At 54.7% G+C, this 27,838-nt stretch overlaps 1 protein-coding gene across 1 annotated transcript in view; it reads right to left on the reverse strand.

Annotated features, from left to right (window-relative positions):
* Window positions 1-27,838, reverse strand: part of FAM178B (family with sequence similarity 178 member B) — an 85,767-nt gene that overhangs the window by 846 nt on the left and 57,083 nt on the right. Inside the window, exons 12-15 of the mRNA XM_053664673.1 lie at window positions 25,986-26,073; window positions 18,414-18,539; window positions 1,158-1,235; window positions 739-891 (exon numbers count right to left, since the gene is read on the reverse strand). Of these exons, the coding sequence (XP_053520648.1) occupies window positions 739-891; window positions 1,158-1,235; window positions 18,414-18,539; window positions 25,986-26,073 (445 nt within the window). The remainder of the gene's footprint in view (window positions 1-738; window positions 892-1,157; window positions 1,236-18,413; window positions 18,540-25,985; window positions 26,074-27,838) is intronic.

Below are 27,838 nucleotides of genomic sequence, written 5' to 3' on the forward strand. Positions count from 1 at the left end.
TCAGAGGGATGGAGGCCAGAGGGAGGATGCCAGGGTAGGCGGGGCGGGACTGTGCTTAAAAGTCTGCAGGCATGGGAGCCAGGCTGGCCCTGCGCCTCGGTTCTGACATTTACATACCGCCTGCCTGCGTGATGGGGCAAGCTGTTTAACCTCTCAGTGACTCCGGTTAGCTTGCTCATCTGCAAAATGGGGTCATAATAACAACCTGCCTCTTGGGGGTTGTGTAGAGTCATGTAGAAAATGGCCTCATTCAATTAGTATTAGCTATAAATGTTATCATCTGGAGTCTGAAAAAATAAGGGTATGGAGAAACTGGAGGGGCCAGGGCAGCCTGGGAAGGTTCCTCCTAGCTGAGTAGGAAGCCAGCTTCAGGCCTGCAGGACAAGTAGGCAGGGGGTGGACAGCTGGTGCCTCTGGTGTCCTTTCCTGGCACTGCTCACGGTAAACTGGTCCTCCCAGCCCAGCATATCCCCTCTCCAGGGCAGTTTCTCTTTGCATTTGCTTGGCTGAGGCTTCTCTGTAACCCCCCACCACATATCCACACTGGGTATCTGACTCGATAAGGATGAAGGGCCTCCAGGCGGCTCCCCTCCCCCCACATCACCCTCTCCACCGGTTTCCCAGCCAGAAGCCCAGAAGTGTAGCAGCTGCAGTGGGGGTGGATGCGCGCTCTGGCTCTGGTCAGCCGCCTCACCACTTCCCGCCCCTCTTAGGTCAGGGGGCTACAAAGGGCACCACCTGGGGCTGCCAGTGGGACAGCAGCTCCTGCCAGCGGATGTAGGTCTGGGCAGCTAGATCCTTGAGTTTGGTCCGGTGCATGGCCCGGGGGCTCTCCCGGATGTGGGTGCTGATGTGGCAGTCCAACTGCAAACACAGCAGCTGCAACTCTCCCTGAAGAGACAACCGTGGAGGGAGGGGGCGGCCCGTCCGGTGCAGCCACAGTCGGGGAAGAGGAGGAACAGAGTCAGAGAAGAAGAGGGACGCATATGAGTGACTGCTCAGAAGTTGGGCGGGAAAGGGAGGAGAGGGACTGGGCAAGTGCTGGGGGCATGGGTTGAGAAGGCCCCGTGGGGTGCTGGGAGCCCCTTTTTGTACTTCCTGACAGCTGGCTGGGCGCCAACCCAGCTGATTGTAGCCCATCCTCTTGGGAGACTCACCCACTGGTCTGGAGTAATGTCTTGGCAGCTGACCACCACCCCAGCAAGTGTCAGAAGGCTGTGACACAGGTAGCAGACCTGGAGAGAGAGCACAGGAGACAGGTGTCCCTAAGTCCCTCACCCCCTGTCCTCGTTCCCAAGCCCTGGTGGGTGAGGGCTGGGCTTCCAGCCCGTTTCCTGGAAGGCGTCTTCAAGAAGGTTTCTGAGCCCCACTCACTCAAAGCTCTCCCTCTGGTGAATGACCTTCCTTCTTTCCTTCAGAAAAGAAGAAACCCAACTACAACCCCATACTGTACCCAGTCCTGTCCTGGGGCTCTAGCAGAGAAAGCCATTAGAGAGAGGGCCAGTCCACTCTGACCTCTGCTCTGCTCCTTGAGACACCCACCTACATGTGTGAGCGCTGTGACCAGGTCCCACTCCCCTCTCTGGTGGATGTGGTCCGTGGGTGCCCCCTTATCCCTTGGCGGAATACCACCTGCATAGACAGATGTGCAGTACCATCCCATCGGGACAGTCAAACCATGCTGACACAAGAAGGCAGGCGAGGAGAGGGGAGGCAGAGGGTTGGTTTTGGCTGAGCATTTGCATGCCTGACCCACCAATTCACACCCTTGCTCTCGCCCACTGGACACTGAGGGGTGAAAACAGGACAAAGGCTAATTCCACCTGCTCAGAGAGTGGCTTGATCCCAGGTGCTCTTACATGCTCTTGGTGCCCATCCATTTATGGAACATTCACCTGCTGTGCAGAGAAAATGAGGTACGGGAGCACTCCAAAAACAGGCAAGGCCCTGGTGTGAGGACAGTCTGCTCCTTGCACTCTGAGGTCCTGTGTGCAGGCTGCGTCCCACCTTGGACTCCTTATGTCTGAGATAGGGAGGGTGGCAGGAGACAGCCCACAGGCCCACCACTGTGCACCTGGCAGATAACCAGCCCTGAGGCTGAGCTCGGAGGGAGAGGTGGGCTCCAGCAATGGGGCTGGAACTCAGGGAGCCCAAGGCTCCCCTGTTCCCCAACTTTCCCTGCCCTATTCACCCTCTCCCTTAGAGCACCAGGTGGTGCCCCAGAAACTGGGAAGCCTCTTTGCATGGACTCAAAGGCCTCCTTAGGCCAGAAGCTAGAACCACTTTGGAGAGCACCAGCCTTGGCATTATAGAATACAGTGTTCTTGAACTCAAATACTGCAGTGCAAATTCCTGAGGAGAGAGGCCACTTGCTCCCTCACCCAGCAGCGCCTGCCCTGCCCAGACCCAGCCTGCTTTTCAGCCCATGGCCGAGGCTACCCCCAGGGGGCCTGACCCCACAGCCTGGCCATGTTGGGCTGCACAGCGCACCACCGGCAGAGAGAAGACATGGTGGGAGAAAACCTGGGGAGTCCTGGGCCTGGGCACACCTGGCCTCTCTGAGCCAGCACCTGCCAGTGCCCACAGTCCCCCTACAAGCTGGCTCACCAGGGAACTGACTTGCTAGCAATCCCTTGCTCCCTAGGGGCTCCCTGCCCCCAGGCTGGCCTTGTCCTTTGGAGGCAGGGCCACAGCATTTGGAACCTCCCCAACCCTGAACATAAAGCAGGCTCAGGCCTGTGTGCCAGACACTGTACTTGAACTAAGACACAGCCACAAACACTCAGACATTAGAGGGAGAACAATACTTCAGGAAGGCAATCATTTGGTCAACAAATCCTGAATTTCAGCCTCCCCAGGGAGCAAAAGGAGAAAGGGTCCTTCCAAGTTTGGGGGTGGGAGGTGTGGGGGGGCAGTGTTGGGGGCCAGTGTATGCAGCTCAGAAGGTTCGAGGAGGAGGTTACTAAGCCAAACGAGGCTTCTGAAGAACGGTGAGGTCTGTGGTGAGGTCAGCCCTGTGAGGCTGGGGCAGCGCTGAGATTACAGCACCAGACAGATGTGGGGGGGGGGGGCGCTGATTCGAGGAAACAGGCACTATGGGGTACTGCCTGCCAGGCAGCTGGCCAGGGTGGAGCAGGAGAGGGGGCACCCTGAGGACAGGGCTGGCACAGGGGTCTGGACAATAGCAGGTAGTGGAGAGCAGGGAGGCTGGCTTGAGTCACCCCAAGATTACCTCAGGTATGCAGGTTGTTTTGGGCTGAAGGCAACTTTAGCCTCAGGCTCAAGAGAATCTTCTGCTCCTCCTTTTAACTACCTGGAAGAACTTGAATTAGGGGCCTTGCCTAATGTGACCTATATATAGGTCAAAAGCAATCATTTCTTCTGGACCCATCTATAGCTCAGGGCAAACATTTTCCAGATGTCCGTTCTTATTCTGCAATGACCCTTGGAAGGCCCAAGGTGCACTGCCTCATCCCTAGCTCAGAATGTCCTCTGTCCCTCAGCCCCCCTTTCTGTCCCTGAACCTCTCCTGCCTATGGGTCTCCCACTCGCTCCCCTTCCCTGCGGTTCCCATACACATGTATGTATTAAGTTCGTTTTTTTTCTCTTGTTAATCTGTCTCATGTCTATTTGATTATGAGACCACCTTGAGGATAGAGGAAAGTTCGTCCCTTCCAGACACAGGGGACAGGCTGGGAGCACCTGAGGGAAGCCAGGCACCAGTGAAGCCACAGACGCCCCACTCCCACGTCCCACATGGAATGCCCCAGAGTGACAATGTGGCTGTGAGGGAAAGATGATAGAATGTCCTTCTTATTCTTTTTTTCTTAAGATTATTTCTCTACAATGTGTGTGCTCTACTCATATGATCAGAATACAATGAAAGTTGTTAAAAATGAATTTTAAATAAGACAGTGACAACTAGAATTGACTAAATCTAGTTGGCTTTGGGGTGGGTGTGGGGCAGGGGAGAGGGACATGACCTTGGAAAGAAGCAGCGCCCTGGGGACTGACACTCCTCTTTGAGAGGGCATTGAGCAAGCTGAGGGCGAGGTGGCAGGAGACACCAAAGAAAATATTCGAGGGCCGTGGTCTGAGGGTGACTGGGAAAGGAGCCCGTCTGCAGGGGCGGGGGCGAAGAGGCAGAGAAAGGGGTTAGCTCTCAGCACTTTCATTGGTTAATGGTCCCAAGTGCTGAGGTGGGGGCAGTGGCTTTTTTTGGTCTGCCCCGCAAGCTTAGGTGGAGGTCCCTGCAATTCAGCTTCCCACCCCCTCCCCAGCTGTGCACAAAAAGCCAGGGGCTAAAAGAGACCTCAAGCCAGCCTGGATGGGTGCCTGGGGCACAGAGTGTGAGGGTGGGCCCAGGATCTGGGGGATGCGCTGCAGGAAAATCTGCCAGGAGAGGAACAAAAGGCACTAGTTGTATGCAAGTTCCGCCACTTCGTTCTTATGCTGATCCCCATCACTGACTCTGGAGGGAAACCTCCCGGGGAAACCTATTCTGAACGTGTTCTGCGGGCTGGGAGTGGTAACAGCAAGAAGGAAATGGTAGCTCCTAAGAAAGGCCCCATTAACCTCATTGTATTAGACGGTTTCCCAAAGGGGAAGTCACCTGCCCGCCACCTGGAAGAGGATGACCCCCCGACTGGGGCTCAGTGAGGGGAGGCCCTTTAAGGAAGATTTGACTCCACTTACGGGGATAAGGTTCTGAAACCAAGGGACCTTATGACTTGGATTAAATTTAGTTTTAAAACCCAGCACTGGCAGTCATTTCTCCGCATACATACCCCGCAGAGACCTAGCTTTCCCCCCAGTGATCAGGAGCCCCTGAGGCAGTAGAAGACAGTGTCCTGGGTCTGACTAGTGACCACAGGTCTGGACCTCTAGCGGGCTAAAGAGAACATCTTTTTTTTTAATTGTATTTTTTTCTATTACCATTTATCCCCCTTATACCCTTCCCCCTCCAAAGATAACATCTTGACGTAAATTTTGTTTTAGCTACTCTGCCCTAAAATGGAATTACCCCCTGGCTGTGGTGAAACCAGACAGAGGGATGCAGAGCAGGCCTCAGAGCTACCCTCCAGACCGAAGAGGTGGTTCACCACCCTCATCTACCCTCTGACCAGTGAGCTCCAGCTCGACCCAAACACCTAATCCGCAGTCTCCCGTGACTTTGCCCTATGTAATCTGCAACCTGCACCCCACTGGGGAGTCAGGATTCAACATTAAACTATCTTCTTTTGTGGGGGTCCAGAACGAGTCACCCCAAGATGTACCTCAGTGGTATGCAGAGTGTTTGGAGTTAAAGGCAACCTAGCCCAAGGCTCAGGAGAAATTTTGCCCCCATCCATAACTGCATAAAAGAATTTGAATTAGAAGCGTGGCCCATATCAGCAATCATCTTCCCCACCCACCTGTAGGGCAGGGCAAACTTTTCTGTACTAAACATCTGCTCCTCTCATCCTGCAGTGACTCTCTGAAGACCCCAGTATACATTATGTACCTACTCCCCCTTTCTATCTCTAAACCTCTCTTGCACGTGGGGTCTCTGACTCTTGTGTATGTGGGGTTCCCATATGTATGTATTAAATTTGGTAACCTGCCTCGAGTCTATTTGATTATTAGACCAGCCAGAAGTCATGAACTTTGAGAGCAGAGAAGTTTGTTCCTCCTCCACACTTTCTATGCTGGCAACTCTTCCGACCTGTGCATTTCTTTGGGACAGTGCACGCGGGCAGAAGGACTCAAACACTGGGGTCCTTGCAACAGTTCCCCAGAGTGATGCACAGAGTGATGATGGTCAGAGTCATCATGAACAGTGTGTGCAGTGGTGCTCTTGGGGAGAAAAAGGCTTAATTATGTGCATAGGACGAGCTCAGACCATGTCCTCCCCTCACTTCCTAGAGACCCGAAGTCTCAGCGTTAAGGAGAGGGTCCAACCTCGTCCAGACAAAAGCACTGGGTGCGTGCATGTCCTCTTCTGAACCCCCAGTCTCCCAGACTCCTCCCCACGTCCTGTTTTGGTGCTGCTCAGAGCAGCAGACATTAGTGGGCACTGGACTCAGGCTTGGAGGAGGCCGGACCTGAGTCTCCATGCTCTGACAGCGCCACTGCTGCCTGGGGGACCAGAGGCTGTCCAGGGAGCGCCAGCTGGGGCGAGAGTGAGCCGTTGCCAGCAGGACACACACTGAACAGCCAGGTATGAGCACTGCGTTTCCTGCTCCAGTCGCATTGTGACCAGTTCCTTAACTTAGCAAGCCTGTTCCTGTCCTAGCTGGCAGCACAGACTTTGGGCTCTGTCTTCTCTTTCAAAAGGCAGGAAAGGGAGGCTGGGCAGAGGCACCTGGTGCCAGCAGACTGAAGCCCCCTGCCTCCCATTTCCTGCACAGCTGGAGTATATGGTGGCTCGGAGGCCCCTTCTGAGTCCCTAAAGGCATGTTGGTGGGAGTGGGGTGTCTGTGGCTTCAGGGTTAAAGAGCAGTACAGAGGCAGTCCTTGTACTGGGGAGGTGGTGGTGGGGGCTATACTTGTCCAGCCTCCAGGACCTTGTCTGAAAATTGGGCCCCCACTGTTCAGGCTACCAAGCGCCTCCCCAGCTGGGTGTGAGTTGGAGGCTGGGAAGCCCCCACAGGAAATGGGGCCTGGGAAACCTCAGTCAGCAACCTGGGGAGAGGCAGAGTCTGAGGGTGTGGAATGGGACTGGACATGTCTGAACCCCATGCAGACAAGACAGGACCATCCCCTGCTGCTGCTGCTAGCACCGGAGTCTCGCAGGGCCTAGCCTGCCCCCTGGGGAGAGATGACTAGGGTAAGAGATAGAAGACAGCCTGCTGAGCTTGTCAAGTGGGGAGTGATAGGTCAGTGTCTCCTTGTTCTGGTCCAGCTAGTTCTGACCCCAGGAACCAGGGCCAAACCTCCCTTTGCAGCACTTTCATCACAAAAGGAAAGGGACAAAGGGTGGCCATTTCCCAGGAACTTCATCCTTTACAAAATTCCCCTCCAGTAATGCCAAGGGAGCAGGAAGTGGCCAAGAGTATTTACGCTAAAAAAGGACAGAAAGGAGGAGGGAGAGTATCTCCCAGGAATCTAGTCACTCTGCCCGGAACATTAGGGTTTCTTCCACGTCAAGTCATGACCAGGAATCCAGACTCACCTAATCAGACAAGTCTTCACCCCCATCCTTTTCCCTGGAGGCAGAACCGTGCCACGTGGGGATGGCAGATCTTGTCACTGGCAGGAGGATCCTATGGGAGCAGCTCTAGCCAGGCTCTAGGGCAGCTGCTCCAGGGCAGCTGGCGGCGGGGAAGAACTAAGGCTGACCCAGGAACACCTGCTGGGGGGACCAAGATGGACCATAGGACATGCCCTCCCAGCCAGGCTGCAGCTGGTATCCCTGGCTCTGGCTCAGGAAGTCAGCCCTGGATGCCTGCTGGTGTCAGGGTCTCTGCCTGGGGCCCAAGAACAGCCTCCTCTGGTTTGGCCTCTGCAAGCTCAGTGGCTCTGGGTAGTAGCTGCCTTGGGGGATCTGCATTCAGCCACAGTCTGGCTTGCCCGCTCTCATACCTGCCTGGAGGGCCTGGAGGCCCAGCCCAACTGGAGGGTTGACTCCAGGAGAATTCTGCCATAGGTCCCATCATCGTCATGTGTGGGTCCTCTCAGAGGTTTTGTTCCATTGGAGACATTTAGACACACGTACATTTGCTGAAGGTCAATACTAGAACCAATCTAGTCTGGGAAAGATTGACGCTGCCCTGGTCTACCTTGGGTCATTTCAAACCCAAGGCTAGGGCTGGGTCCTGATGAATTTTCTCTTCTCCCCCTTCCCCCTCCCCTCCCCTTCCCTCTCCTTTTTCCTTCTTTCTTTCTGTTTTTTAAAACTAAATTTGAACCTGTAGCCCCACTCGACAGTGCTCTGAGGCTGGGGGCTCACAGAGAGAGAGAGCCTGGTGACTTCACTTTCAGCAGAGGAGGAAGCCGAGGTTGGAGTGGTCCTCTGACTGCATGACCATCTACAGTAGAGGTCGGGTCTGAGGGAGATATCTGTGCTCTCTCCTTTAAGCTGGACAAGCTCCAAGTGTGTCCAGTCTCCCTTCAGAGAGAACAAATCCCTACTGCTGGGTACAGCAAGGGCCCAAGGGCCTGCTGCAGGCTGGACAGGGAGAGGCTGAGGCTGCTCCCTGGGAAGAGAAGCACTGGAGCCTGAGCCCCCAGGGTATGGTCTAGGCCCTGCACCACAGGCTGTGCAAATGACAACAATAATTAATAATGAGTAATTCCGACGCAGGGGTACTTGTAGGCCTCAGGTCAAGAGCCTCAGCCCGTGAGAAAGCCGCAGCTCCTCTGGCTGGTGTGTCCACGAAAACACAACGAGAGGAGGTGCATTTCTGGATGCATCTCCTCTGGACCTGTCACGGAATGTGGCACCTGTTATCTCTAGGATGCCATCTCTTCCCTGCCCCATGAGCCCACCACAGGGCATGCCCCCCTTTCTGGATCTGTTCCTACTCCAAGGTCATACACTTGACTTTGGTTTGGACCAACATAAAAGTAGCAAGCAGAGGGCTGTGCCCAAAGGAAAGCTGAGTTTGGAAGTGACTCTGAGCAGGACAAGTCATCAGCCCGAAGTCCTAAAGAGTAGGAAATGATGAAGACATACGACTGATCCCTAGGAAATGAGGAGATGGTGACACACCACCCCTTCCTAGGCCAGGATCCCTGAAGGCGCGGGGCAGAGAGGCTAGACAGCAGACATCACAGGCAGGGCCTGCTGAACTCACCGAGGCTGATGAGCTGGACATTCAACTCTGTTCATGAAAGGGCCTGTTCAGACATGGGGGTGGGTTTGAGCCCCAAACATGGAGCGGAGATGAGGCCACTTGAGGGTGATGGGAGACGGGCTGGCAGCATCTGGACAGGAACAGGACTTCTGGCTCAGCTGCTGGGGATGGCCACGCCCGGAAAGGTGCTCTGAGGGCCCCAGCAGGGCAGAGAGGCTGGATGTCTCTGCGGAGCCTGACGGAGCCTGGGGGGCTGTCCCAGCATCTGTTCCCCTCCTCAGATTCCTCATAAGAGGAGCCCCTCACCTGCACTTCCAGCGGCCCAGGGAAAGTGAGTTCAGAGACCCGAGAATCAAACTCATTTGAAAGAGACAGGATTCTCTTGGGCTCTATTTTGAACTCAGGATTGGGCCCTGACTGGCCCTCACCCCTGCTCTTGCTATGGAGGACAGGAGGGAACTAAAGGCCATGGTGTAGTGTGGTGGCCGGGGTAGGAGAGAGGAGTTGGAACAAAAGCAGGAAGGCCCAGGGCTTCTGTTCCTGTGGACCTGCTCTAGGGAGCTTGTCTGGGAGCATCTGACCCATTGCTTAGACTGCTGGTGGGAGGAGCCTAGGGGCTGTAGGCAAACTCTTGCTAGAGAATTCCCACCCAGCCCACCCTTCCTTTCTGGCTTCCTGCTGGCCCTGGGGGGTGGGGGGGATGACAGGCAGGGTTGGCTGGCTCTTCCTGCTTCTCCAGCTGGAACAGGAGACCCTAACCCCAGGGGTGTGTGGACCAGAAACCCAGCTCTGCAGGCTATCCAAGAGGGGCTAGGTTCTCCAAGCACATATTTGAGAATCCACACCTGGGTGTGCCTCTGTGCATCAGTGCATGGGGGGCCGTGCAGAAGGAGCCACTGAGACTAGCCAGGGCATGGCCCGAGCATCCTCCAGGGCCTGGAAAGGACTCACAGTGCAGTGGCTCCCTCAAAGCAATGGCTTCCTCCCTTCTCCCTCTCACTCACTGAATTGTCTCCTGGCATGCTGGCATGGCCAGAGTCTGGGAAGCATTGCCCTCCTTATACTTCCCAAGGATAACAGAGTGTAGGGCCACCACCCTGGCCTGAAGACGAGGAGTGTGCCATAGACATCTAAAGTTTCCAGGCACCCAGGATGCTCCCCCTTCCTTTGTCAGAGTGTCCCAGTCTCCTGTCCCCTATACCCAGGCCAAGTTGCTCCATGATAGTGACTTTAGCCCTGATTTCAGGGGATACACATGGCCTAGGCTGGCCTATCCTTCTAGGCCTGGCTTTGTGATTAAGTTAGAGATGAGCACATGACCTACGCCAAACCACCGAGGCTAAACTATGGGACTCTGGTTAGGACCCCGGGACAGAAGCTGTGTCTTTCTCCCTGGCTGGAGTTGCTGAGGGAAGGATGTTGAGTGTGGAGTTTCCAGGACCAGTGGGAACAGCCTGCTGGGAATGCACCAGAGGGCAGAGCTGAGGTGTGCAGAGGGCAGCACGGAGGCTTCAGGACACTGCTCAAGCCCTGTCCAGCTGAGCTGGAGGGGCTGTCCCAGGACCTTTCAGGATGTGCATTCGAATTACTGTCATCACAGAGTCCTGGCAAAGGTACACGGGAGGGACAGAAAAGGTGGTGAGCAGAGAGTAGTGAGAAGCCGTGGTCTGCCTGGCAACTGCTCCTGCAGGCGGCGAACAGTGAGTAAGGCGCCTCACACACCTTGCTGGTCCCCCCTCAGAGGTGTAGAGGAGCTGAGTCCCGGCTGCTTAGAGACAGCACTTGGAAGGCACTGCCCTCTATTTATCAGCTCAGGCAGGGTGGGTGGGGCTGGGAGCAGGGGAGGTGGGGCAGGGTCCCACATCCTTTGCCTGCACAGCCTCCATGAGGCCCTGGGGCCCTTGCTGTGCCCAGCAGAAGGGGTTTGTTCTCTTTGAAGAGGTGTCCAATGGGAATTAGGTCGGCATAGACTCTGGGCCAGTCCTCAGTGGTGATACCGTTTAGGTGTGTGAAGTTACAGGTAAGTGAACAGCCTGAGGGACCATGGGAATCCAGGGCAGGAGGGACAGGCTGGGCACTGCCAGGGAGGAAGAACAGCAGGAGCAAAGCCATAGACCTGAGAATGGGGGGTTTCCGGGAAGGACACCCACTGCTTGGAATCAGGTGGTGTGATTGGATTTTCAGGAGGAAATCACATGGATGAAGTGGGCTGGCTGATGAGGCCTTGGACAGCAGGGTTTGGATATGACATGACGGGTGCTGAGGGTCGCTTTTTCCTGAGTAGGAAGGGGAGGAAGATGATCACAAAGTTGCCCAGAATGGCTTGTAGGATTAAGAGGCTGAGTTGGGGTATTAGGTCAGACACAGGGAAGATCAACACGGGGCAAGGACAGTGCCAGGGGGGGACCCCTGGGGCTGGGGTGGGCTGGGAGAGAGCAGGCTACGCCTGAAGAAGCCCGTCCTGCTCTCTCTGGCTGAATTCTGTTACTTCATTCCCTGCTCACATGCTTGCAAAGAAGCCGGAATTGCTGGGACCCAGTCAAAGGCGGCCTGGGCCGGGGCTCTGTGTGGCTTCAGATGCTCAGGAGGACCCAGTCTGAAGAGGGTCAGTAGCCACTTAGTTGGACGTGAAGTGCTGCCAGAGCACAGATGCCCCTTTAGAGCCAGCTTTCCAGAGGCAACCTCTTTGAGGTTGATTTCCAAAGATGTCTGATGTTCCTCACTGTGGAGGAAGTAAGAAGAGACCACTACCCACCAGCCGGGCAAGGGACACACTTCCCCTGAACATGTAGTTTCCGTTCCTCAGAAGTAGTCAGTTTTCCCCCATCCCTCTTAATCTTGGACTGACTAGGGTCCCCAGCCCCGAGGTATGTGGCTCTCTAAGGTGCAGGGTAAGGGCAGGAAGAAAAGGACAGCACCTGTTGGTGAGAAGGCAGAGAGTATAGGAAGAGGGAGAGACTCCCAGTCCACCCGTTCTTCTGGGCGACACAGGAGCCAGGCCTGTGCTCAAACCAAGCCTGGGGGGCGCCTGTTGCCATGCCACTGCCCAGAGCCCGCAGGAGAGGGTGGGGCAGGCGCCCTCCTGGCCTTCTCTCGGCCGCCCAAACCTACCCCAGCTGCTTAAGGTACTCTTGTCAGGGTCACCTGACCCAGAGACAGACTAGCTGCCATCTCAGCAGCAGAAGCAAAAGCAGTAAAACTTGTTTTTCAGCTCTATTAACAGAGGCGCACACCACAGAGATAGACAGGAGAGGCACACACAGACACACACATGCACAGAGGGGAGATACAGGCCTACGCCCTCTGTGAGGACATGCGGGGACCCCAGGAGTATCAAAGGACGTGAAGCCCCAAGCATGGTCTGGGCTCAGAGCACACCCCACTCCAGCATCAACTGTACACAAGCACTTCTCCCACCCACAGGCTGTCCCCAAGAGCAGGGCTGACCACAAGTGGTACTCGTGGTAAGGAAGCTGACAGGAGCCACCTGCAGATGGCCTCTTGTAGCTAGCCCACGGGGGACAGGGATCAGCACATGTACAGAACCCTCAGTGGATCTCGGGCTGTCTGGCCTACAAGGACACCATGAGGCTGTGCGCAGTGCTAGCCCAGGAGGCCGAGGGGGACATCGCACAGGGCTGCTGGTGCCTGGGTGCAGGCACACCGGGACTTCCCCTCTGTGGACCTTCCTTTTCTCTCACATCGAGAGAGACAGTCCGCTTCCTCAAAATTCCAAAATTTAACCAAACTGGGGGACACTCCCACCCCACCATAAAGATTCTGGTTCTGTATACCTTCCATATCTCTAGGGGAAAAGACAGAACCAGAAACTCCTTCCCAGTGGTGCCTATACAGCCAAAGCCTGGGGAAAGACGGCCGGACAGGGCAGGAAAATGTGGTAGATGGGGCGCAACGGATGACAGAGGCTCAGCAAGGCCAAAGTACCAGTAACCTCAATTAAAGGGATTGGGCCAAGACTCCTCGATTGGTCACAGCTAGACCAAATCTGGCCCAACACACTGTGGACAAAACAGGGGCCACCCACTAGACCTGACTGGCTCAGGGGAGGCCTGCGTGGTGGCCTCACAAACTCAAGTAAAAGTAACCACATAGGATAGCCTGAAATTATAACTTCCTAACAAAAAGCAAGTCATGGCAGGTAGTCACGTCCTAGCCCGCAGCTGAGCCTATTATCTTTTTGCATCTGAGATAACATACCTTTGAAATGTCAGAGTGTTCTTTTCTCCAGACCCCTTACAGCATCACCTCCGGCAGCAGAGCAGAGACCACAAATAGGCCGCCCCCCCACTGCTATTTTGCTCTCTGAATACCATCTCTGTGTGCTGTACGTGTTAACCATTAACCACCCGGCACCCACCAATGTGAAAGAAGTATGTTCCCTCTGTTTTACGTTTTATTCATCCCAGAGCTATCCCCACTTTGCTTTCTCCCACCTCTCTAATCTGCCACCAGTGGATTTCATGTAACCTTCGTTAGGTCTCCTCCTTTGATTCTAATGTATAAAATAAGCTGCAAACCTGCCATTTTCAGGAGTGTTTTTTCAATCCATTGATACTTTGCTACTGGACAATTGTCATCAGTTTGGCTCAAATAAACTCATTAAAAATTCTCTACAGGTTTGGACATTTCTTTTTAAAAAAAAATATTTTATTTATTTTTAGAGAGAGGGGACAGGAAGGAGAAAGAGTGGGAGAGAAACACCAAGGTGTGGTTGCCTCTCATGTGTCCCCTACTGAGGACCTGGCCTGGAACCCAGGCATGTGCCCTGACTGGGAATCAAACCAGCGACCCTCTGCTTCACAGGCCCGTGCTCAGTCCACTGAGCCACATCAGCCAGGGCAGGTATGGACATTTCTTATATCAGCAGTGGTTCATGTAAGTCAACAAAACCCCAGCAATTCCCAGGATGCCTGATTCTGGGTTGGGAAGCCCAGCCGTTTGCTTCTGTGGAGAGCAGGACCAATAAAATGGTGTTGGTCTGGTCAAGATAGGATAAAGGCTATAAAACACAATGACGCCGCTTGTGTCAACCAAGAGGGCTGCCAGTCAGTCATGACACTTTGGTTCAAGAAGGAAGCCACACCAGACACATCTGGCAAGTAGTGTTCAAAATATCGGCATAGATGAGCTGAACAGACCCATCTGTAGAGGTGGAATACACCAGGATAAGCCCACCTGGAATTCCCGGATCACTTATCAAGGGTCCCAAGACACTCATTAAGAGACCCAGAGGGGTGGAGACCCAGAGAGGGGTGGACCCTGAAGGGTATAACTGAGGTGGACCTCAGAGCCAACCCGGAGACAGCCTACCTCCACACTCTAAGGCGCTGCTCCGTGTGCGCTGATCTGACTGATGTGCTGCTGCCGGAGGCTCTGCCCTGCTGGACTGAGAACTTCGTTTGCCCCACTGCCGACCGGCTCTGGAGATTCTGCCTTATAAGACACTGACGGCTGCCTGGCCTACTGTGCTGTCTCCTGGACCCACAGACTGAGACTCTAGGGCTGAGTTTCATTACCCCTCAGTTCTCTTGTGTGATGTTATTACTAATTGCGCCTGAGTGATTATTATTGTTATTAGGTTAGTAGTGATTTCGACCAGATCTGCATTAATAAAAGCCGGGTGAACAGCACAGTCGCCTGTGTTGGTTTCCAACTATTTCTCAGTGCCGCCGGCGTTACCTGTCAGACTGCTGGTCGTCCACGCGGCTTGGCACGTTCGGTTCTACAGGCCTGGATTAGACGACCTGAGCGGGACCAAAGCCTGGCTCATAGGGAAGACTATACTGTGAAACACACGCTCCTGGCAGCTTCCAGGAGACAGTGGCAACTTGAGTCCAGTCACGTGACGTTTGGACACATGGGACTGGTCTGGAGGCCCAGAAGGCCCGTCTCTCACAGAACTGATATCTGTGGGCCAGAAGGGAGCGCCTGGAGACCCGCTCTGAGCACACTCCTGCCTTAAGTCATCTTCTCCCCTCTCTGAGACCCCAGACGTCACTCTGACCTCTGTCTGCTCTCCGCTGGGAGAGCCCCTCTCAAACCAGGTCAGCACAGGGCCAGCAACGGCCGCTGTGGGGGCCAGGGAAACCCCCTCTTTCCACCGTTAGTTCTTGTGGCTGGATGAAGAATTCGAAGACGCACAGCAGATAAGGGGAGGAAATAAAATCTTAATACTTGGGTACAGGGAATTCACATAAACATACAAATTACGAAGACAGGCCCTGGCCAGGGAGCTCAGCTGGTTGGAGCGTTGTCCTGATATGCCAAGGTGGCAGGCTCCATTCCTGGTCAGGGCGCACGTAGGAGGCAACCGAGAAATGTGTAAATGGACGGAACAGCAGGTTGTTTCTCTTCTCCCCCTACCCTTCTCTCTCTAACATCAGTAAATAAAAATAAAGAAACATTTAAAAATTACAAAGATAGTGAGGCAAAGTAAGGTATATATATATACATATATATGTCCTTTTGGACTAGGGAGGGAGAGGTAGGCAGTTCACAGGCCTTTGAAAAAGATCAAACGTTTTGTAAATACATTCCTACCTGGCCACCCACAAACAGCGGGACAGAGAAGGGAGCCTGGGAAACAGAATTTTGCTTGGATTCTCCCTGTCCGCCACACTTCACTCATATGTGCCTGTCTGAAGGCTCCGTCTGAAGCAGACTTTTCTATCTGAATCTCTAGGCAGGAAAAGGGAAGGTAGCAGACTCTTCCTGAGTTTATTGGGCTTTAATTGTTTATTGTTTGACATAATCTGACCCACACACCAGCAAGGGGCTGGGCAACCATGTCTTTATCCAAAAGCACTTGAAAATGCTGCAGGTATTCTAATCACCCCGTTAAGAAGCAGGATTCCTATATTCCACAAACTCTGTGGTGATCTTCTGGGATACGAAGAGCCAGCTCAGGCCAGCCAGTCTTCCCTCCTCACCTACCCTTCCTCGCCACTGAAGGGCTGTACTCCAGCAGATTCTCTCCTTTGTGGCACTTGGTGGTTCGCTTTCCCAGGCAGGACTTCATGAGCTTATAATTACACACTGTTTTCTGATTGGTTTCCCATAAGCAGGTGACACTTGTAAAGTCAGGCACCTCCCAGAAGCCCACGCTACAAACCCTTGCAGCCCTAATGATACAAGGACTTTTGAGACAGTGGGGCCAGACTGCAGAGGCTGGTCAGAGAGTGTGCAGAGGAAGGTTTCCAGAAGGAGGGTGGGATGGCCAGAACAGGGAGTTGAGGGAGAGGAGAGTCCAGAGAGGAAGAGGAATTAAAGTTGCTTCACTCACTTGTTCACTCACCTAGTGCCAGACTTACCATGTGATGCTGGGAGACACTGGCCGTGCCCACAGTCTACCTAGGGACATGACAAGTAAAGGGACAGCTGCAAAGTCCTGAGATCAGTGAGGACGGAAAGTCATGCCCGGGGCAGCTGAGAGCAGCTCTCCCAGTCTGGGGAAAGGCTGGGAGCTGTCCCTGGGGAGAGAGGAGATTGGGCCAAGGCCCCAGGCAAAGGGAGGGGGTGGGGAATCCAGGGAGTGGAGCCGGCAGAAGGGTTTATCTGTAGGGTGGGAGGAAGGCTGTGATGCACAGCAGTCTCTTTAGGGCAGGAAATCTCCCAGACGGGAGTGAGTAGGGTCTCGGGGAGGGGGCCCAAGGGCTGGGAAAGGGCCCGTCCCATTTCCTCCAGGCCGGTGGCCTGTGGCCAACCTCACTCTGGCCTCAGTTTCCCTGCTGTACCTCAGGAGAAAGAAGGCCAAGCCTTTGAGTTCTAAGGATAAAAGGCTCAGCTAGCCCAGACCACCACTCCCTGTAAAACAGGGTGGAGGATGCCTCCATTCTTTTTTGGCTGGTGAGTAGCCTGATCATCTTTGAAGATGAAACACGCTGGGCCTAATGGGGAGTCAGTCGCCAAGGTGGGGGTAGGGCTGGGCCGTGGAGCCAGTCACCTGCTCAGCCCAGTCACTTGCCCCACCTAGCCCCTCCAGGTCAGAACAGAACCCAGCCTGGGGGGACAGAACACCTCACATTTCTCTGTCTTCCACAGTGCCTCCCACCGGCCTGGCCTGCTCCCTTCCCTCCTCTGCTCTGGGCCACCTCCCTCTCAGGCCACGGCCACCCCCAGGTGGGCTCCTGCTACAGCGAAGGCATCCGAGAGCCTCCTGTGCTCCTCCCACTGCTCTGGACCGGCCCACTCTAAACTTATGCCCTAGTGCAGGGCGCCAAGACGCGCCACCGCCTCTGCGGTTCCAGGCCAAGCTGGTCATTTCCAATATGGCCACTGACGGGAGGATGCTCTACAGCCTCCTTTATGTGTGTGAGAACAGTTCTCAAAATAAAGGCTACCGTGAGGTCAAGTCGCAGGAGTAGCCCCAAGGCACCTGGAAGTGACACTTACCACACACTGCGAACAAGGCATAGCCCCTCCTTTACCTCTGACCACTCCCCTTCTTGCTGCCCCAGCCCAGGCCTGGGCCTCTGTCTAACCAGTGCCCTGCTCAGGCAGACCACTCCCAAGGCTGCCCTCCCAACACCCCACTCCGCCTTCGTAAGCAGCCCCAGTTTTCTGGAAGTAGTTGGTACAGGAGAAAGGGACACACGGACACTCGTATGTCCAGGGGATGCAGCAGCCTGGTGACGACGGCAGGAACGGCAGGCAAAGCTGGAGACAACCTTCCTACACTTTCCAGAAGAGGGCATGCACCTGGGGGTTCTCTTATCTTCTTAATGGTCTATTTGTGTTCATTAAGTAATTAGTTCACTTATCTGATTTGCAGGATGATGCCCAAAGGTTAGACTTCCGAATTCTCAACACAGCCTCCAAGTGAGCTTTTGGAATTACCACCTTCCCAAATTAGGAAGATGCCTATCTGTGCTCCGCACCCTGAGTCCCAGGGCAAGAGTGCTCACCGAGATCCACCGTGCTCCCTGGAAGCCAGGTCTGGCAGTCCCAGTCTGAAGCCCCTACACCTACCCCTGCTTGGCATCCACGCCAGGGGCCATAGCCTCACCATTCCAAACCCCACGCCTACCAGCTCTGGGGGACCTTGCTGCCCTGACTCCTGCCAAAGCGTGGCTCTCAGAGAACCTGGGCAGCATCTGGAAAGTCACTGAGGAAGAACTGGAGAAGGCCAGCGACTCAGGCTCAGTGACGACGATGCCGAGTAAGGACAGGGATGTTGGACCTGGTGCTGCCCTGGGAGAGCAGGGTGCCTCTTACGGCTGAACATTTCCCTGGCTTCGAAGTTTATGTCCCTTCTCACTACATCCCTCTCATCAGCATTTCTGCTCCTGCATCCTCTCTAAACAGTGTGGTAAGACAACTGGTGCACCCATGGCCAGCAAAGCCACCCCAGTGTGCACAGGCTGCAGCAGAATCCAGAGCAGGGCCAAGTAGACATTTGGCCTGAGGCCTGTGCACACAGCGCCCCACAGCGGGGGGCCTGGCAAGGGCATTAATCAATCACAGGCTGCGCCCACAGCTTGACTACCTGCTATCCACAAGGAGGCAACTTGCTGGTCTCTTCCCTCAGGGCCCACAGGGGTGAAGGATGAACAGCTTTGACTTACCCGCTTCCCTGGTGCAACAGGGGGTAGAGGCGGGCAGGTGTACGGTGCTTACCTTGTGGTCTAGCTCAGCACTGGCCTTTGGCTGTTGCTCCTGGCAGGGTGGCAAGGTCTCAGAGTCTAGGTACGGCCCAAGGGATGATGGCCTCATGAGGCTCAGGAGCCGGCTGAGCTCTGCCAGCTGGGGAGAAGAAGAGCAGCCATTACTCTCCATGGTGGCAGCTGAGTGCTTGGGCGCTGCAGGGACCCTTGGCCTGGCTGTCTCGGCTGGCAGAGTGTAGGCTCTGGAGCCAGGCCACCAGCTTCCAGAGCCTGGACCCACCACTCACTTGGAAGCTTGGTCTTCTGTGTAGAATGAAGATAAGCACACACCTTCCTCCCAAGAAGGAGGTCATAGTCATATGGGACCTGGTTCAGGGAGAGTCCTCCCTTAAAGGAATGAACTAGGAAGAGCTCCGTGGGCCGGAGGTAGAATCCACTGCCTGGAGTAAGCACACTCATGGTTGAGAAGAACCGAGCCCAGCAGAGGGGGTCTCCTCAGACACCAGGAAGACCCTGCCCACCCTCAGCTGCTGCTCACTCTGGGGCCCACTCTCCTGCGTCCCTTTCTTTTCCGTTTAAACTTATTTATGTGGGGCCTGGGCACGGGCTCAGGAAAGAAGAGAGATTGTGTATGACCCGCCCCCCACACACCTTTCACTGGGAACAATGACTGACCAGCCTGGCCCTGAGCGGGTGGGTCTGCCTTGGGCCAGCTGTAGTGTGTGTGTTCTTGACTTCTTGTAGGAAAGATTTCCCATGAATCCAGGTGACTATGAGGGTACATTCACTGAAGCTGGGGACAGTGAAACAAGGAAGGACTTAGCATAGAGGAAGCAACAGGAGAGGCCAGGCTGGGCTGCCTTGGCTCACTGGGAAGTCAGAGAAGAGGGGGCCTTGGGGACAGGTTCAGGGGATTAGCCCGAGACAAGCTGCCAGCTGCCCACTGCCTTGGAGTTTAGGAGATCCAAGCCTGTGAAGAAAGAAGTGGGGAAGAAGTGAAAGAAAACAGCAAGGGCTGCTCCTCAAAGGGAGAGGGCAGGCTGGGTCCTTTGTCTGGAGGCTTTGATCACTTTCTTCAAGGTGGGAGTCTCAGGGGAGGCCTCAGGGGAGGGTCTCAGTAGACTAGTCATCAGGGCTCCAGGTGGGCCCTTTCAGGCAGCCTCTAGCTGATGGCTTCACCCATCTGGTTTTGCTGCTTTTCTGAGCCTGGAGCTGAAACACAACTGAGGCCTGGGTGTTACCTCCAGGGAGGAAAGGCTCAGGGAGAAGAGGTTGCCCCGGGGGCAAGGTTCTAGTTTCCCTGGTTCCGCCCCCTGCCAGGCACTCAGGCCCTCCTGCCTGGGTGACCGTCTGCACCTGGCTGTCGAGATCGGTTGTCTTCCCCTATTTCACTTGCCAAGCAGTTGTCCTGGCTTCTTACTATCTCGCCTCAACGCTGCTCGCCCTGTTTCATCCTACCACTGCCGCGTTTTCCTTCCAGAGAAATTGAAAGCAAATCCAAATGTTGTATCATTTTACCCACAAAGAGCTTCTAACAGTAAAGGATAAGGATTTCCACCCCGCCCCCCATCACAATACCATTTCCTTGCCCAATAAAATTACCCAGAATTAATTCTTCATATGATCTAACAACTGCGTTCAGTTTTCTCAGATGGTCTCAAACAGATCCTTCTATTGTTGCTTTGTTGGAATGGGGATTCCCCGACAAGGTCCGCTCCTTGCATTTGGCTGAAATGTCACTTAATCTGCTAGCTACACCACCCCACCGCCTCCATTTAAACGGCTCATCCTCTGTGAACAAATGGGCCAGTGTTCCCTACCCCCTGGACAGTGGTCCATGTAAGTCCGGGTGTCTGAAGTAAGCAATTCTTCCTGCCTAGCCCCTGCACCTGGTTTGGGCAGCCTCAGCCAAACTCCAGCAAGGCCTATCCAGCTACCCTGAAGCTGATCTGTGGCAGGGCAGGCAGGGAGGCTCCAAGTTCCTGGCCCCAGGAAGGGGTGGTGGTGGTGCAGTATGAGGGAGCAGAGTGGGGGGAGTTCACAGAGGCATCATCTCTTCAGAAGCAGCAGTCGCAGGGTAGCCAAAAAGGCAAGGTCTCCAGCCTCAGAGCCTAGCTCCCTGCTTGAGCCTAGCCCTGCCCAGCACACCTGGCTTCCTTTCTCTGACTCACCCTCAGACACCTGCTCAGCCCCTCAGTGGCTGCAGGCTTAGACAGACCAAAAGAGCAGCTGGGCTGAGTGCTAGGAGTCAGGCCTTACTCCTGAAAGGGAGCCAGGGTTTCCTGGCTTAGTGTCTGATCCTGTCACAAGGGGAGAGGAGGTGGCAGGGAGAAAGGGAAGGTTCTCAGTGAAGAGAGGCACCATCTGGAGCTTCACCAAAACCAAGTATGCTGCCTTGCTCAGTCCTTGCAAGTCTGGGGATAGTTTTTGAAACAGCCCTGCCTGCTCAGGGCTCACAATTGCAGTCAGTGTTCTCACAAGCAGCCCTCGGGGCAGGCAGCCTCGCCTCAGCTGGACGCTCCCTGCCAGGGAGCCGTGGGCGGGGCAGGGCAGGGAAGCAGGCTGCGCTCCCCATGTTTCCCCTCTCGCTCTCTGAAGAGAGCTGCACTCCGCTGAGTGTAGTGCTCCTGTCCCTTCTGATTGCTTATTTTCTTTTGGTTACAGCTCAGCCCGGGCTTCTCTCTCCCGGATAACAGCTTGTTTGGGCCCCGTGGGTCCTGTCTGGGCCTGGGCCAGGCCGCGTATCTCCCCACCTTGTCCCCATTTCTGAGAGCTGGCTCCGTAAACACTCTGCCCTTGAGGGCAGACACCTCTAGGCCAGAAGCAAAGGTCTCCACCGCAACCGTCTGCCCAACAAGAGGACACAGGCCAGTTGCAGTGCGGGCACTGTCCACATAGCCTGTCGTTCCCGTGCTCAACCCTGACTGCTCGCCCACTTGCCCAAAGGAGAAGGCCAGAGTCTTGCATGCTTGGTGACCCAATGGCCCCTGTTGCTTCTGGGAGCCTGTACCCAGAGTAGTCGCTCTGACCAGACACTGCACAACCGCCCCTCCCCTTCTTCCAGCCCCAGCTCCAAGTGCTTGATGAGGCTCACCCGGCTCTCCAGCTCCCCTCAGCCCTCCCACCCATATCACTCCACTTGCCAATCCAGACTCTGCACTACTTGTATTTCCACGGCATTTACTTCAACTTCAAACAGGCTGTGTAACCTATTCGTCTGTTATTATCTGTGCCCCTTTCCCTCACCAGAATGTAAGACCCAGGAGGGCAGTTTCATTCATTGCAGTGGCCCTGGAGCCTAGCACAGTGCCTGGCACATGGTATATGTTTAATCTGTATTCACACTGGTAAACAGCCAGGCAGGGCTGCAGCTATGCAAACCTGATCCCCCTTCAGCCATCTGAAACCCATGTTTTCCAAACCCCAAACCGGAAGCCATGGCCTGACAAGAGGCTTGCTGTGTGGCAAGAGGTGGACTGAGACAAGAAACAAACTCTGACTTCCCTCCAAACCTGTTCCACCTGTGCCTTGCCTGGCTCAGTCAAGTGCCTCTCCACCCTGCCAGACATACAGATTTGGAGCCCTGCTCACCTCCCTTCTCTCACATTGCAGGTCCCAGTGGCTGTCCTTAGGAAATACACTTAGACTCTGCCTACTTCTTGCCACCGGAGCCACCCTCTTCCCTGGCCAAACTGCCATTATCTCTTACCATGGTTACTGCCATCACCTCTTTCCTCCTTACCCTCAATAGTCTATTTTCAATACAGCAGCCAGCGTATACTGTAAAAATTTTATAAACCAGTTTCATTTTTTCTTTCTAAAACCTTCCAATGGAGTTCCACTTTGGCAAGAAAGTCAAAGCACCCACCATGGCCTAGAGGTGCTGGATGATTGAGTCCCTTCTTTCCTTTCCGACTTCTACTCCTGCTCCGCCCTCAGCCTTCTGCTCCAGCTGCACTGGTCTCTGTTTTTCTCCAACATAAGAGACCTTTGCCTGCCCCGGGGCCTTTGTGCTTGCTGTTGCCTCTTCCTCCAGAAACCGGCATGACTCCTTCAGGTCTGTGCTGGAATGTCCCTATTCACCCCTCTCAAATAGCATCCTCCCAACCTCCCTATCCTCTTTATCTGGCTTTATTTTTCTCCATAGCACTTGTCACAACCTGGCATGCCAAATATTTACATCTTCCCCAGTCCCTGTGTCCACCTCCCCTGGCCCATGAGTTTCATGGGGGAGGGACTGAGTTCTGCTCAGGACTGTTTCTTTAGTGACCTGAGAAGTGTCTGGAGCGTACTAGTGCCTGAGGCCAAAACTCCACTGTTCCTGGGATAGTCCGGGGACTCGCAGGAACCACAGGCAGGAGTGCAACCCCGAGACTCCTGGGAAATGCCAGCCTCGGCGTTGTCGTGTCCTGCCCACCCACAGGAGTGCTGCTCGTCAGATTTCACGTCCAGCACCTGCCCCTCCTCCTGCTCCCAGGCCGCAGACTGCAGCCTGAGTGGGGAGCCAAGCAATGCAGGCACCAGGGACTTCTGCCCAGCATTGTCCTGAGAATTCTCTGCCTGGCACTCACCCCAGATCCCCTCTTCCCACAGAGTCAATGTGCAGCTGCTGCAATCCCCCTTCCTAGTGAATCAGTCAAGAGGTTTATCAAGCTCTTGTACACTGATGAAGAATGAGGAAGGGATGGCCCTTGCCTATCTGCATCCAGAATTAAAGCTCAAGAGACCAGCAGGGCACCTGCAGCATGAAGTCACAGGTGTGGTCCAGGCTGCCACCACAGTGAGAGCCAAGGGAGTGGTTAGGGGAGTGCAGGTGGCTTGCTGCAGGGTCAAGGGCAGGACTCTGGAGCCAGGACCTCTGGGCTTGAATCCAAGACTCACGGCTTTGCTGCTGTGCGATCCTGAGAGTCCCCCTAACCACAGTTATCTTGGTTTCCCCATCTGTAAAAGATGGGTGATGAACAGAGTTCTTCCCACCCGGCGCTGCTATGAGGAAGAGGTGAGCTTTGAGATGGCCCCTGGGATACCACCAGTGCCAGCTGGCGTGTTAGCCACCACTATCCAGTGGGGAGTTACGGGTGCAAAGGAAGAAGTGTCAGTACACAGCGCTGTGCGCAGAGTCATGGGGCTGGCTTGCGGAGTGGGGGGGCGGGTGGCCCTGGGAGGCCGCCCAGGGAAGTTGGGAGAAGGCATGTGGGCTGAACGTGGGCAGCCATGGGGCTGAGGTGCTCTTTGAAGGTGTATTTCATGAGGATCTGTCTGACGAGCCAGACTGGACAGGGGAGTGCCTGCAGCGGGAGACCTAGAGGAGGCTGTGCAGCAGCCTGGGGCTGGCAGGGAGTAGAGCTGGGGAAACACGCAGAAGGGGAAGGCTGTGGACAGGCCCAAGCTGGTCCTTCCTCGCTTGAGCCCCCGGGAGTCTGACGCAGCGCTGCACAGCTGTCCTGCAGACGCCTCTCCTCAGCACGAGCACTGACTCAGCCTTCAGGGCTTGGCGCGGGACACCTCTAGGAGCCATTGCCTCAGCCCGCCTCCCTTACACTCTCTCCTCTGAAAGCGTTTCTTGGTGCGGAATCTGCAGGCCCCCATCACACTCCCCTCATTGTCCTGGGCACAGGCTCTGGTCAATAAAGACAAAGCCAAGCAAACTTGAATTGACCCTGGTATTGGAGTCACCTTCTGTCTTTCCGGTCACTGCCAAGTGTTGTTCATGGGTGTCTACCCCTATTCGCCACCCGCAGCTGGTCCTTCCTTCCCTGTCTTGGCACTCCGGCCCCCGCTGTACTCCACTGACACTGAGCTCTGCTCTCCTGGGGCTCCGTGACGCCCCAACCCTGGCCGACACCACTGCTTCTGTGCCAGGTGGCCCTCTGGAGCCCTCTGGGACCACTTGGTCTTGTCACCTGTTCCCTCCCCTCTGCACCCCTGCCTGCCCCTAACCACGTGGCAACCCCCACAACACTGACTGGTTCCTCTGTTCTTCTCCACAGAGATGTCCTCTCATCAGGCCGTCACTTCTGTGAAGTGACCCCTGTGCAGGCCACTCCCTCACCTGCCTCTCCCAAGGTCTCTACCTGGGACCTTGCACACATCTTGGGAACTCACTTCCACAGGTGAGCACTCACAGACTGAGCACCCACAGAGTTCCTGGGTGTGCCCAGCACTGTGCTAGGCACCAAAGGGCAGCAGTGAGCAAACACCTTTTGGTCCTGGCCTCCAGGAGCTGCTGGTGCGTGTATGCGTGTGTGCGCATGTACTGTGTACATGGGTACACAGACCTGAACAAACAAACAAGAAAACATCAGGAGGTAAACACGACAGATCATTTAAACACTGGGTGACAGTAGCAGGGTACTTTGGGTTGGGTGTTCAGGAAAGACTTCCTGGAGGAGGCGATACTTAAGCCGGAATTGAAATGACAAGAAGCTCCAACCATGCTAAGCCCTAGGGGAAAGGCATTTAAGGCAAAGGGGACAGCTTGGGCAAAAGCCAGGCCAGGCTTGCTCTGATAGTAAACCCAACTGGTCCCCTTTCTGAGCTGCCTCCCTATAACGTCAGACTCAGTCATACTGTCTACCCTGCCCCAGAATGTGCTGGAACATTCTCTCTGGACAAGGGGTTACACAGGCTTGCCCAGTACACTTTCAGTGACCAGAAGTGCACAGGCTTTCGGCAGGCCTACCTTGCGGGTGTGAGTGAAAGGTCCCTGCAAGAAGGCTGCAGGCATAGCTTTATGGAGAGCAGGGGAATGGGGGAAAAGACAAACCCTACCTCCTCACTGACCCAAGAATTTCTAACACTGGGACAGAGGGACAATGAAAGGGAGCAGTTTTACCCAAACGGTGTTTGTTTTCCACCTCCGAAAAGCGATCTAAGCAGGGGCTGTAGAAAGAGGGGACGGGCGGTGTGTTTCAGTGGGCGGCTTTGCTTTGGAGAGATGGGAAACTCTGGAGGCGGACGGCGGGGGCGGATGCACAACACTGTGCATGTGCCTAAGGCCACTGGCCTGGGTGCTTCAGAGTGGTTAGAACGCTACACTTCAAATACTAAGGTGGTTAAAAGAAACAGTTAAAATGGTAAAGTTTAGTTAGATATATTTGACCACAATTTTTTAAAAAGTAATAATAATATGTTCCCTGCTCCCCTCTCTGTCCTCAGAGCCTAGCACCTAGCAGGCTTATAAAAAGAGTAATTGTCCAGAGTAGGAATACGAGTGAAAAATTCAACCTCAAGCCCTGGCTGGTGTAGCTCAGTGGATTGAGCGCGGGCCTGCGAACCAGAGGATCGCGGTTCGATTCCCAGTCAGAGCACATGCCTGGGTTGCAGACCAGTTCCCAGCAGGGGACGCATGAGAGGAAACCATACATTGATATTTCTCTCCTTCTCTCCTTCCCTTCCCCTCTAAAGATAAATAAATAAAGTAAAATAATTAAAAAAAAATTCAGCCTCAGCTTGGGTCTCCTGGCTGAGGCTCTTAACCTTTGGGAAAAGCATGGGGATGATGAGCAGGCCACAGGGAGACCTGTTCCCTCGCCCACAGGGTTCCAGGCTCCAACGGACACCCCCGAGGGAGGCACAAACTCACCCGGGCCTCCTCCTGCCAGAGAGAGAGTGTCTCCTGCTGGTCCAGCAGCCGAGCAATGACCACGAGGCTGAGCTGGCTTCGAAGCTGCCTGTGAGAGAAGGGAGGGGGGACTGAGGGCGTGACATTTGGAGGGGAGGGGTGTTGACATCCACGTGCCGCAGGACACCCACCAAAAGACAGGTCAGCAAGGGAGAGGCCACTCTCTGTCTGAAAGTCCTCAGGCTTCCTCCTCTGCTTTACAGCATTTGTTTTATTTTTTAAAATTATTTTTAGTTTATTTGATTGGTTTTAAAGACAGAGAGGGAGAAATATCAATTTGTTGTTCCACTATTTGTGCATTCATTGGTTGATACTTGTATGTACCCTGACCAGGGATAGAACCTGCAATCCGGGCATATTGGGACCACATGTTAACCAAATGGGCTACCCGGCCAAGGCCACGTTTGTTTTAGAAGTAACTGAATATGCATAATGGGAAAGTTAAAAAATAAGCGCAAAGAAAAAATTAACTAATTTTAGAGGCTAGCATTGCAGTGTTATGTCCTCTCAGCCTGTCTCTCTCTCTCCTTAGGCGCACCTTTGGGTGCATAGAGATAGGACGTATCAACCCCTTACGCAGACCTTTGCCTCTTCCTTCCTTTGCACAGAACCTTTCAGCCCACACAGGGCAGAGGAAAGTGGGTCCCCTGGAGCAGCGGAGGCCTAACTTCGTTGTTGTTTTTCACTTAGCATCCAGTGACTTCCTTTTGGAGAACCCCGCCTCCATCCAGCCCAGACCCGAGCTCCCCATGTGGGCGCAGGAGCCAGGCCTGGTCTGGCACAGGCCCTGTGAGTAAAGAGCTGATTGGCAGCCTGGGGAGTCTTGGCTGGAACTATCAGCAGAGCCACTACTTTGGCAGGAGGTTGGTCCTACAGCTGCTGGTGGCCATCCTGCCTCCCCGCGGGAGAGCCTGAGGGATGAAGCAGACTGGTTAGAGAGAGAGCCCGACAGCCCCCAGGCCATTCCATTGATAGGTCAGTCAGTTGCTCGTGTGAGCCAGTAAAGTAGCTTTTGCTTGAGTCAGTCTGAGCTGGGCTTCTGAGTCTAGCACCAGCCGTGACTCATTCACGATGGGGCTGGTATTTCCTCTCTTCATGTGTGAAGACTTCTGATGTGAGTTTAAGATGCTAATGTTTGGGGCTCTGATTTTTCAGGGTCATTGAGGGCTGGAGTGAGCAAAAAGAGGAGAGGAGGGAAGTGGAGACCAAAGACTGGAGAGAGATGATGGGAAGAAGGATTCAGGCCACCCCCACCCCTGCCCACACTACCCCTGCCACAGCCTCTACCATGAGGTGCACCCCCATGCACTTGTTGCTCCCCTATGGTGGCAGAGGTGAGCACCCAGCATGGATTTCAATGTGGCTGCAGCCCCTAATTCCTGCGGAAAGCCACCACCAGGGGAGGCAAAGGAGAGGTGCTGAAGCCGGAGGAAATTATTGGGCTGGAACTGGCTCCTTGGAGAACTGCCTAGGTGACAACATGGGAAGAGTCCCACAGTGTGGACTGGACCGACACCTTGAGAACTGAAGGAAGGAGGGGGAGTGGGAACAGCAAGCTGAGGGCAGCACTCAGAAATGATGTTTCCGGAGAGAAGTAATTAGGTAGCTGGTGCTGAAGGGTCCCCTGCACCCTCCACCCCAGGGCCTGAGGCTGCTCAGGTCCCCCATGGTGCTGGGGACTGAGGGGGGCTGGGCAGGCTGGCATGTGAACCAGTGGCTTCATTTATTTGCTTCAACAGCACTTAGTCAAGAAGTCTAAGGAATCAACAAAGCAAGAGGCTCTTGATTAAACAACCCCAAAAAAGACAGCAGCA

This window comes from Artibeus jamaicensis, unplaced genomic scaffold (assembly GCF_021234435.1).
Source record: "Artibeus jamaicensis isolate MK-2021 breed Jamaican fruit bat unplaced genomic scaffold, CSHL_Jam_final contig_384, whole genome shotgun sequence".
Lineage (NCBI taxonomy): Eukaryota > Metazoa > Chordata > Mammalia > Chiroptera > Phyllostomidae > Artibeus > Artibeus jamaicensis.